The following is a 12,576-nucleotide window of genomic DNA, read 5'->3' as shown; positions in this document are numbered from 1 at the left end:
CTTGTTTTGATATTCTTGAAACTCCTTTTTTCCTAATATTTATTATTTGAATTTAATAAAAGTAACACTACAAGAAATATCGTCTTAAGCACAAATAAATTTGTCTTTACATCGACCAGGCAAATCATTTGTCAAAGTGATACAACTTTAGTGTTTAAGACAGTGGAGTCAGTGCGAAAATGACATCACGTGACTTCAGGTGTTGGTGATGGTGTTGGTGTGTGACCTGCAACTTTACACTTTATTTCCACTCTCGTAACATCATTTTAGCTGTAGTGGAGAATAGCAACAAACATCAAGTTATGGATTTATATAAAAACAATTATAAACCAGTTATTGTAGGAAATAGTGATCACGGAATGCCTGCTGACAAAAGTGTTTTGTAATGCAGCTAATGAAAAATAGTAGGGTAACTTTATGGTAATCATGAAGTTCAGTCAATTGTAGCTGGCTGCTTTCGGTACCTTTTTGTGATTTTTACTTTCTGAAAGATGTGCTAAATGTCACTCTGGCAATTAAGGCTTGCCGGTGAGAAAAGTGAACACACACACATTTATTTGCATAATGTACACAAAAGTGATAGTGATAACACCAAGTAACGCAGTTTGCTTTCAATATCATATCTTCTAGCGAAAAATATTAGTCTATTTTATCCATGGATTTGAATAATAAAGAAAGAGAGACATCAAATATCTGAAGACACGGTTTATATTGATGTTTTCATCATCAGTATAAAAACCTTTGTAAATATATCTCTGAAATTATCCCCATTGTCTCTTGAAATGAGTGATAAACATTCCCATATTCCTCCGAAATATTGAAAACCATTTATATGAAGATAGCTGGGGAACTCCTGTAGTTTAGATTTGGATAGTTTAGGTTCACAGTTACCTACCGTATCTATAAAGATTATATGCATTCCTTTATAGCATTTTTATTGAATTTTATCTATTTATACTTAAATATCCTTCCACTTACAAGTAGCATTTACATCTCTTACCTATTTAGACATTCATCTTTACGCCATATAATACATCGAATGCAATCAACAGTGAAAATGCAAAAAGTTTAGTTTTGTTAAGCAAACATGTACAGCTTCGAATGAGCAACATTGAAGAACAACAGCAATTCAGCAGTGAAACAAATTTGCAACAACATCACACAGGGAATGGGAAGGGCCTGGGGCAGGGGAGGGTGGGGTTAAGACATTAAATAGTCATGTTCACACCGAATGGCCTCCACTATCTTACAGTTCCTTGGTCAAGCCGTTCGACCTTGTGTCATCTTGGCTACTGAAGCGCTCCACGTTCAGGATCTTGGTGTTGCCGCCCGTCAGAGCGTCCAGCATTGCCTCGATCTCACGCTGCAAAAAGGGCAGAAGAATTTGAGGATCGGTAAGGATATCCAATAGGAAAACAACAGTCAAAAAGAAAAGCTCTCACTTGGTAGTAACCTTGGATGGTTACTAAAAAGGTCAAAGGATCATGAAGACGATAAATGAATAGTCATTTTCGAACAGGAGTGTCAATAACACATAAAAAAAATACCCGACATAGGAATATATCTGGATGATATCACAATAAAGCAATAGTGGGAGAACATGAGAACTAGAAAAGAATGTTCACAAGGAAAACAACAATTACAAAGCGAAGATGAAAAAATAGTTATCAAAACTGTACCAATTTGGAATATATTTGGAGAAAACAAAGCTAAAATAAAAATTCAAGATATCACATGTATTGAAACAGCTTTATCTTTAGTGTGGGGTCCCTTATTCCTGTAACTCCTTTGTTCATAAACAATAACAGATGCTGAATTAGCAGCGGACACAAGATGACAAAGGAAATCATTTCTACGTAATAACTGTCTTCCGAATTAATTAATAAGAGCTAAAATTTTGCCTGCAATTCTATGGTTATTATCTTGAAATTAAAGAAACGTTCAGGTTTCGTTCACTGTGTGTATGTGCGCGGGCGCGCGACAAAGAGAGAGAGAGAGAGAGAGAGAGAGAGAGGAGAGAGAGAGAGAGAGGGAGGGGAGAGAGAGAGAGAGAGAGGATAATTTCATGTATATAATGAACAAGAAACGATTTTCTTGTTTTGTATCATTCAAGTTTATTCCTCGCCGTTCCTGGAGGTTCGCATTTGTCTTCATACGATCAAACGCCTATAAATGTTTTTATGGGTAATATCATTTACATAAATAATACAATTTTGTTCAGTGTGTATGAAAATTCCAGAGTAACGCAGCTTTTTAGTCAGGGTACATTTTCGTAAATTCACAATGAAATAAACCTTCTAAGTTTTTATTGTTTGAGAATATGTGATGCAAGGTTACGTTAAAGACTGATCATAATTGTTTAAAATAAGCTCATGATTAACTCAGAAGATATACTTTTAGTAACAAAAAGACTTCGAGATTTTTTTTTTCTTTCTTTTGACGCAGATAATATCCTGGAAACAATATACTGTTTTGGTCTGAAATCTGATGTCTAATCTCATTATTCATTTCTTATTACATTTCAATGCCATGCGCATGCGCGAATATTTGATTCTTGATTACTCAGAAAAATGATAGAATTTTGACATACCATTTACGCATATCTTACAGACCAATAGTTTAATATTTCAAGCACAAATCGTGTAAATTTAGTGCAATTTTTTTTATATTTATATCAATAAATAGGAGATTCTGATGTTCATGAATGTCCATACAATTCTCGTGTAACTAGACAGGCAAACTAACTGCTCATAAAATAAGAAAATATTAGTAGTGTCAAAAAAAAGATAACCCTCACAAAGTTTACTTAAAATTGTAAAAATAATGAAGAGATGAAATATACAAAACAGAAAAGAGAAAAATGAAACTAGATACCTTCTCCTGCTCCACTTCAAATTTAGGTTTAGGATAAATGAAGGTCACAAGTCGTTCCACGTATTCCTGTGTGTAGATCTGGACAGGAACCGATCTGCTGAGCTGTGGAGTACCTAAAAGAGAAGAAAATTCTACTAGTTTACCCACAGCATATAGTACTTTATTAGCAGTATAATAGGGAAATTACACTTCGTTAATTTTCTGATCAGCTGATACGTTTCAAAATCTTGCCGTTTTTCATGCACTAAATAGTAATGTGTGGGAAAATAATAATGCATTTGTTTCCCCGAGTATGAAATGAAAGGTATCATAAGCAAAACTTCTAGAAGCTTCTAACATGATGCAATCATCATGTTTTTACAAGTAAAACGAACGAACAATACTGGTTTGCTACAGATCGCACATGCATCACCATGATTGACATGAAAATATTTCTTCATTTTTAATATAATAGCACCTCAGATTTCAAAAGTAATGTGCTGTCAGAAATTAGAGAAGAAAACTATTCCTCTTTTTGTCGTCAATGCTTTCAAATGTTGCCAAATGTTACCCTTTTCATAAAGCAGAGAAGAAGTATTAGCTTTCTTTCAAATTCTCTACGTCAAATCTTTAGATTCCTGCATTTTGCTAAAGTAAAAAGTGAATATATACCTTCCGTTTCATTCAACCAAACTGAAATGCTTTCTCATATTACCCGTTTTCAACAGATAAAAAAGTTTACGCATTTCGCCACCAATGCTTTTTAACTATTTCATTTCGTCTAATTGTAAGTAAACGAGTGATAAATATCTATTTTATCAACGTAGCATACAATGTCTGGAAATATTACTATGGTAGATTCACATCAACCATGCATCCGATGTCTAGGCCAGTCCCTTACGACGCTCCTGATTGGCTGTTGATAAGCCAATTAAAGAGCTGAAAACTCTCAGTCTCTCTCGAGAGTTCACGTAAGTAGTATCTATGTTCCACCTTTCCTAGGGATACGTCTTTCAAAAGTATCCCCCAGGAGAGGCGGAACATACATCCTACCTATGTGAACTCTCGAAAGAGACAGAGAGTTTCCAACCTTGTGATTGGCTTATCAATAGTCAATCAGGAGCGTCGTAAGGGACTGGCCTAGACAGCACATGCACGGTTGATGTTAATCTATTATAGTTTTTCAATAACATTAAAGCAAAATATAAATTACTGGGTACTATTCTTACTCACTAGAATTGTAAGATAACTGAGCTGACCACATAGAGGTATATTAGAAAGCTTCGTTCCGTAACGCAAATAACATCACAGTATGGAAATCAATGAAAATCTAGGAATCTTTAATTAAGGAAGATTTTGGAAATTTCACTACGTCCTTACAATCCATTAACGAGTTATTTATATATATATATATATATATATATAATATATATATATATATATATATATATATCACTTAATTCAAAATTGAAATGAAAACCTTTATTATCTTCTACTCTATGATTAAAAGCTTTCTTAATAATCATGCTTTCACAAACATCGATCTTAATAGCTATACTGAAAATAAAACACACCTAATTTCCATATTTACATCTATCTTACATTATATACTGTGATGAAATCACAACCAACTTCCATTCTGAAATCGAATTTTGTCTATATAATAAAACTTAAATCTGGCAAAATTTTCTTCTTAACAACTTTTATTCAGCAATTACAAATTTACTATGAATTCTTCGGGAATTATTAAAATCTACGGAAACTTGCATCCTTAATTCACTACTAATTTCACTTTGGCTCGATATAATCGGCGTTCAGAGTTACACACAAGATTTCATCTTCCCTTCTGCAAATGACCGCTCTGGGACACTTGAGAGTATAGGGCCTACAGCTTTTAAACCAAGCAACCAGCTTTCAATATAATTAACTTGTTTGCTGAAATTAAAACATATTAAAACATCTTTTGAAATTATATATTCTCTCTCTCTCTCTCTCTCTCTCTCTCTCTCTACATATGTATATATATATATATATATATATATATATATATATATATATAGATATATAGATAGATAGATAGATAGATAGATAGATAGATAGATAGATAGATAAACATACATAACCATTCTTTACCTTGATCAGTTGCTGTTACTTGTAGGTTGATAACTGATCCTTGCTCATCCCCGAAAGCTCTTTCCTTCCTTGTGCTGAGAGCTCCAATCTATGGAATTGCAGATAAAAAAAACTTAGTCATTTTAGATAGATAGATTGACAAAGATAGAGGGGATATTCCTTTTATGATAATTCAAAGACTAAGTACGTGTGCAAAAGGAACATTTTCGGGAGTAGAATCTTTTCAAACTAGAAAGATATAAAAAAGGGTGGAAAAATCAACCTTACATGAAATATGCAGTAGACTCACGCTTAGTTATTACGTTTATTTACATATACATTTATATAAAAATACATTAATCATTATATATGTACATACATATATGCGTTTATGTATTATATGCATATACGTATTATATGTATACATACGTGTTCATATATATATACATATATACATATATATATATATATATATATATATATATATATATATATATATATATATATATATATATATATATATATATATACAAATCTGCATAACTACGTCCTGTCTTCATATGCAAATAGGTGTGCATATTTATGGCAATGCTCCTAATGAGTTCTTATCAATGGTTATGTTCCATATGCATTTGTAAATGCGGATCTGTTGCAGACTCATATATGCCCGATCAATAATATGGAAGGTATTTTTATATGCGTAGTGACAGCAAGAATAATCATAATTTACTTCATTTTACAAATCTCCTTTTTTGACAATGACGCCACAAATCAGCAAGTGACTCAGTGACTTCTAAAATACTAGACATCAGATATTTAGGATATTTTGAATGAATAATAATAATACTCACCAGTGGATTCGATGACAGAGGTTCAGTGACGAATACTTCACCAGAATTCCGGTCTACTCTAAAGTTTTTGCTGTAAATTCCAGGATCCAGAGTGTAGACAACCTGGTTGTTTGGTTCCTCAGCATCTCTGTCGATAGCCTGTTTAGGAAGGGTTTGCTTATGATACCTATATTTAAACACTGGACAGGAGGTTTCGTGGCTTTCGTGTGGGTGTCTGCCTATGTATTGGTATATATATATATATATATATATATATATATATATATAGATATATATAGATAGAGAGAGAGATAGAGAGAGAGAGAGAGAGAGAGAGAGAGAGAGAGAGAGAGAGAGAGAGAGAGAGAGATAAAAATGGGTTATATAAAGACTGGGAAGAAACTTGGATTGCCTCTGGAAGACAGTGTGGACACGTATGAAGAAATTGTTGAGTCAACTTTCCTCAAGTGAGGATGTTCAATGCGAATATAAAAAAAGTGGTTGAAGCTGTTGAGGTATATTGTCTTCGTAGTGCTTGGCGTAAGAAGGATTAATAAAGTAAAATATTTGGAGGTTGAGTAGGTGGAAACCGTAAAAAAATTAGCGTCGACTTAAAGCAACGATCAGAGGGATGTGCGATGTTTTTCTCAGGTTTAACGATGTTCAGTTAATTAAATAAGTTTATGATTTAGAAATGTTACGAACAAGTCGGAGAGAAAGACTCAGTGTTGGATAGATCTGGCTAAAGACATATTGTAAAAGTAGGTTACTACTATATCTAGGAAGCGATAGAATGTACACTTTAAGGCTGAATGGCACAGTAATTATGGGGGCAGAAGGGTGGTCACTGGTACAGGGGGTTCATTACTTGTTCAGAATTAAATTTTAAATGTATCAGTGACTGAAATGTTGCCTTTCTCTGGAGCCACCTCTAGTGAGGTTAGTCAGATCCATGTATTATATATATACGTATATGTCTGTGAGTGTGTTTGTGTGGGCGTGTGTGTGTGTGTTTGCATGTGTAAAGAATGCATGTGTGTGCACTTGGTCGTCACATTTGTTACTGAAAAAGTTCATTAGTTCCACAAATTTAATCATGACTTGCAGCAAAGTAATGAAAAACAAACTAATACATTCTCAACCTACTTCAATTCTCAGCGGTGCCTTTAGCGCTGTCTGGTCTGGTGTCATCTGTCCTTTATACACCTGCTCCTTAAAGATTGGTGCCTCGTCGTTGATATCACGGATGATAACTGACACGCTCGTGAAAGCGCAGTTACCGAATCCGTTGTCGTCACAGGCCACCGCCGATAACTGCAGCTCTGTGAAATTTTTTTTTTTTTCTGTAATCGTCCAGACAAGTTCATTGAAATACCGGTAAAATTAACATTATTGGCCTTTTCTCCTCTTTCTCATAAGAAAAATAAGAATTGAAAAATCTTGACGGTTTTAGGCATATCAAAACTGCTTGGTCTCAAATGCAGCTTTTTATTTCAATCCTGTTGGCTGAGAATTCTGACACATTATGAATTGCCAGTATATATCCCATGCCATTCTGCCGTGAATAATAAAGAGTGTAAAATCCTCAAGAATGTCAGATATAAAAGTATGAGGACAGAAAGGACGGAATAATGACAAATTTTCAGAACTTGAAAATCATCAGCTAACCTGGAATTAGCTCTCTGTCGAACTCGTGGGTGTTGGTGGCGCAAGTAATCAAGCCGCTTACAGGGTCCAGTGATAACCTCTCCACCAGTTTTCCTTCTAATCGAGTGTACCGAATGGCTCCAAAGTCGCCTTTGTCCAGGTCACTGGCCTGAATCTGTCATATAAGATGTGCGAGTCAGTAAAATATTTTACTTTCCAGTTTTCTTCTCCAAATCTCTCATAAGCATGTTGAGTGTATTTTCAGCTACTCTTGCGCCGGCACAGTATCTCGTTCCATGAAACTAGATTAATTAACATTGGCTCTAATAAAGAAAACTATATATTTGATTGCCAAGGTACTTTACGTCACCAACAACTGCGTGACTATTGCAGTGATCCAAAGGACAATTCTTATTGTAATCATCAATTCGTAGTTATGCTTCCAAAAGGATGTCTAACTTAAATAAAAAACAACAATGATGATGGCTCCCAAATCCAATAACATTTATCACTCCGATTTTCTTCCCAGAATCAGCTTAACTTTATGGCTTTATTTATAAAGCCAAGAGTAAATACAGCCTGACCTCCACTGTTCTATGCTGCTTAACTTTATTCATTCCCCTCGTTGGGAAGTCTCACAAAATCGCTCTTACCCATCTCTCTCTCTCTCTCTCTCCCGGTCTCTTGCCTCTCCCCCTTCCTTAATCTCTCTCGTCCCTCTCTCACAAACGTTGTCACTAAAGTACTTACCCTGGCAATGGGCATTCCAGCTGTGATGTTCTCGTATATTTCTGCCCGGTAGAAATTTTGCAGGAATACTGGATAGTTGTCGTTGACGTCTATAATGTTGACACGTACGTCAGTGCTGCTCTTGGACTGCGCGGATCCTGACACTTGTTCGGCTATCAGCTGCAAAGTAAACCACATGCTTTTGAATGACTAATCATCATCTCAAATTTTATACAAAACTTAGACAGTGGTTTATTATAGCACAAACACCACAAAATGTTCTTGAGCGAAAGTATGGCAATTGCAAGAATTATCATCGCAAAAAAAACAAATATAAATAAAAATGAACACATTAAAAGACCACAAGAAAATTAAAAAAACACTCTAAGAAGCGCTTATATGAAAATTACATTCATCTCTTTCTCTTGTGGCTTTCTATTGAGTGAAAGCTTGCCCAGGAAGTTAATGACCCACTTGTGACAACGGGAACGAGTAGGACCCTAGGAATTTCCATAGTTACCGCATTATTATGTTTTATTACACATTTAGATAATCCTACAATAATTACATTAGATTCCATACAGAGGACAAATTGTTGCTCTTATCCACATAAATATAAACAGTTCATATGGAAGTATTACAGTATTAATTAATACTGAATTCGTAAACGCGTCGATCCCCCTGTGTAAGATAATTTAGAGGAGGAAGAAACCTTTGATTCAACGTCTTGCTATTCTATATCCACTAAATGTATTCATTCACGCTAAAGAGCATAATTAAATTTCTTTTATTCTTCTTTAAATCAGCAATGAAAATAAAGCTCTATAAACCTCACCTTGAATTCCACGCGGGTTCTAGATTCGTAGTCCAAAAGTTGGGAATTCTTAACGACGATGGCGAATTCCTCTGAATCCCTGACGACATTAGGGTTGACAGTAAAGATTCCGTCTGATCCTTCGATTTTTAAGGAAAATGTCCCTCTTACGCCCTGTGAATGAAGATTCATTGTAGGGAGTTGGATATCAATTATAGATATATTATCTAATGAAGATCCCCCAGTATAGTAGTAGTTTCTCAGTATTATGAAATTACTTTCAAGGTTAGAATTAATGTCATTTACTAATATATATGGTGATCTACTACCATTTCCAGTCGACCTCTCAGATAATTTTTAGAAAGACTCCTGAATAAGGAGATTCGCATGACCATCATGGTTGGGAAATTTAAGATACAAGATCTCTCTCTTTATCTCTCTTCTCTCCCCCTCTCTCTCTCGGGTGGCCCTTCCTCTTTCCTTTCTCTCTCTCTCTCTCTCTCTCTCTCTCTTCTGTGCTCTCTCTCTCAACACACACACACACACACATACACCACACACACACACATACACACACACACACGCGCGTGCGCGCGCAGCACATAAAATTCTGACTATGATACTCCTCTACTATACCAATATAAAAGTAAAAAAAAACACATTGACTGAATAATCATTTTTTATGCCAATATCCAGAAAACACTCATGTTATTAATCCCTGTTATTAACCTTAGGGAAATGTAAATCATGAAGCTACCAATAGAAAAATACTTGAAACAAATGAGAGTAATCAGTAATATATTGCCGTAAATATAAGCACGATGAATCATTCTTCTGACTCAAAAGAAAAAAAGGATTTGAAAATCTATTCCAATGATGCTTGACTCAGACTCCCTTCCCCCCTGGGACTTACCTCTTTCAGAAACCGATTAGGGAAAACAACGATGGTGTCCGGAGGGCTGTTCTCCAAAACCTCACCAACGTACCTGTTTGTCATAAGATTTATATAAGTCAACGTGATGCCTTTTTTTGAAAATCTTTGCTCTGAAAAGCAATCTCCATCAAACAAGCGCTTTACACATTATTTTTCGTTGGTAATGAATATTAAGCCAATACATATCACGAAGCTATTTTCGTAAGTCAGAGATGTTTCATGGTGAAACGTCCTCTCATAAACTTGAATATCAGTCACTTTCAAAATTTTAAAAGTAAATGACAAAAATGACTCGCATCTGTCGATTTAACCGAACTTACTGTTTGTAGACGAATTTTGGATTCATCATCTCGGCATCCGTTATAACAAATGCTATCTCTACTGAAGAGGTATATTCTTCAGCTGGAGCGCGCGTATTTTTCCCGCCCAGTTCTACACCAGTAACTGTTGCTAGAATGGGCTCTAGTGTTGGCATGGACTCCACCAACGCATTGACAGTGTCTCTTAGAAAAATCGCTCCTGCAGAAGCAAAGATAACAAGTTATTAAAAAACTATTAACCATTATCGAGTTTAAAATATTTGAATTATTCAATAGCACTAGGCATACTTTGCGAAAATAAAATTCGCGCTCGGCATCATACATACATGCACACATACATACATACATACATATATATAAATAATATATATCTTATAGATATAATAGTATATTAATATTATATATAGTTGATTTGAGGGTATTTATAATATTATCTAGAAATGACATTTAAAACCAACCAAAGTATTATTCATTTACCTGTCGTCTCTTCTATGGCGAAGAATCGAGCATACTGTGTCGAAGAGGTTTGCATCGAATACCTGATCTCTCGAGGATCTCCCCGATCACCGTCTTCTGCTTCAATTTTCACTAACTCGTCTCCCTGTCAAAAGAAAAGGGCCTTTAATTGGCTCAAAGTTTTAAAGTATAGAAATACATATCTACTACTAGTATTACTTACATCAAACTTAATAGTAATAATTATTATAATTTTTATAGGCAGAAAAAGACGTAAAAGGAGGGAGTAAGAATAACCAGGAATTCATTCGAATTCTAGATATGACAATGAAAATAATAAATTTGTAAATAAAAGAAACAATAAACAATACTGTGAAGGAGACCATTTTTATATGTATCTCCTTAAAGACGATTGCTTCATTAGTGGAATCTAGTTTGTAATAAAGCTGTCCAGTGAGGCTGACGTTTCTGATATCTGTGACAGGCAAATCATGTAATAGTTGCCCGATGTTCATTTCATTTATTGAAAGGGTATGAGCCAAATACTCATGTAGGTTTTCTTTGTACTCACAAAATTAAACAAAGAACTGAACGTACAGGTTGGTGCTGTAAAGAATTACGGCGAGGATGCTGGCTGTATTTATGTGGTGGCAGCATATAAAAGCATGATGATGCTCTTACAGTTGACCTTGAGTGTTCGTCTTTTGCGCCCGCTATCACCACATCCTCGCTTCTAATTATGGGCTCTTCTAGGAGCAAGAGCCCGTCCCAATGATGTGCCGGCGTAATCCAAAGCAATAATAAACATCACCTGTATTCATTGCAGCATTAACCTTCGTTGCTACAATGTTATATTTCATGTGTAGCGCAATTCTAAAGCTAATTTATACATTAACATGTAGATAGCATTTTCTGTATAATTTCATTAGTAAATGAAATCCTACATGACTATGCCTATACCATTCAATGAGTTAAATAAACATCGTACAACTCATTTACTTAGCCGAAAACAGAATCGCCAGGGACATTGAGGCTTTTTCACTAATCAAATATACCTCATCACATGCAAAAATGAAATCCTAAATATAATTCTAATTCAATAAGCATCTTAAAATTCCAGCCTTCTACCTTTTATAACTCATATCCCGTTCATGATTCCTGTTCTTATTCTGTTCTACTAAGCTGATTATGACATAATTTACTTTCCATCATCATCATCAGTGCCATTATTATTATTATTATTATTATTATTATTATTGGTGGCGGTGTTGTTGTTGTTGGAACATTGCTGATTATATTCCAAAACGATTACATAGCCATTCTAATTCCTAAGACGTTTAAATTATTCAATAAAACATAGACATTAAATACCTTGTGATACTATATGCCCAAGGGATCAAAACAAACAAATTCTTCCCGGTATAAGATGTTAAATTCCCTTCAGTTTCTCCATTCTTATTCACACTGTGAGGAAAAAAGTTCTCTCAAGAATCAGAAGACTCGATTTAATTACAACCTTCCGTTCTGGCCTTCACACAATCCAAAATCGTAGTAGGAGCGCTCCTGTAATTATATCTTTCATCACCTAACTACTACCTTCCATCTTCTAATTGTCATCTTCCATCACAATGAGCGCTTTTGTTCTCACACCAGAGTAGTAATTCAGCTAAGGGGCTTTCTGATGTCGGCGCTACATTTGTTTACTTATTCTTGCTTTTTGGACCGTTTCCTTTTGGTAGATCCATTTTCAGTTAAATCAGCAACCGATGCGAATGTAGACTTGAAAGGACTCACTTTACTTCCAGATGATGTGTAGATAAGTATGAACAACATGGCTGTATTTAGATGCGCTTTTAAGCTTTAGGGAAAGGTAATGAATCA

General features: G+C 34.9%; 1 protein-coding gene across 1 annotated transcript in view; it reads right to left on the bottom strand.

The window, feature by feature from the left end:
* Positions 1–12,576, bottom strand: part of LOC135198583 (cadherin-86C-like) — a 101,223-nt gene that overhangs the window by 8,419 nt on the left and 80,228 nt on the right. Inside the window, 11 exon segments of the mRNA XM_064226300.1 lie at positions 1,251–1,363; positions 2,875–2,987; positions 4,987–5,074; positions 5,817–5,954; positions 6,942–7,117; positions 7,464–7,617; positions 8,193–8,351; positions 9,007–9,159; positions 9,899–9,971; positions 10,240–10,438; positions 10,717–10,840. Coding sequence (XP_064082370.1) covers positions 1,251–1,363; positions 2,875–2,987; positions 4,987–5,074; positions 5,817–5,954; positions 6,942–7,117; positions 7,464–7,617; positions 8,193–8,351; positions 9,007–9,159; positions 9,899–9,971; positions 10,240–10,438; positions 10,717–10,840 — 1,490 coding nt within the window.

This window comes from Macrobrachium nipponense, chromosome 22, assembly GCF_015104395.2.
Source record: "Macrobrachium nipponense isolate FS-2020 chromosome 22, ASM1510439v2, whole genome shotgun sequence".
Classification (NCBI taxonomy): domain Eukaryota; kingdom Metazoa; phylum Arthropoda; class Malacostraca; order Decapoda; family Palaemonidae; genus Macrobrachium; species Macrobrachium nipponense.
The sequence above is the reverse complement of the archived record's forward strand: the minus strand, read 5'-3'. Positions and strand labels throughout refer to the sequence as shown.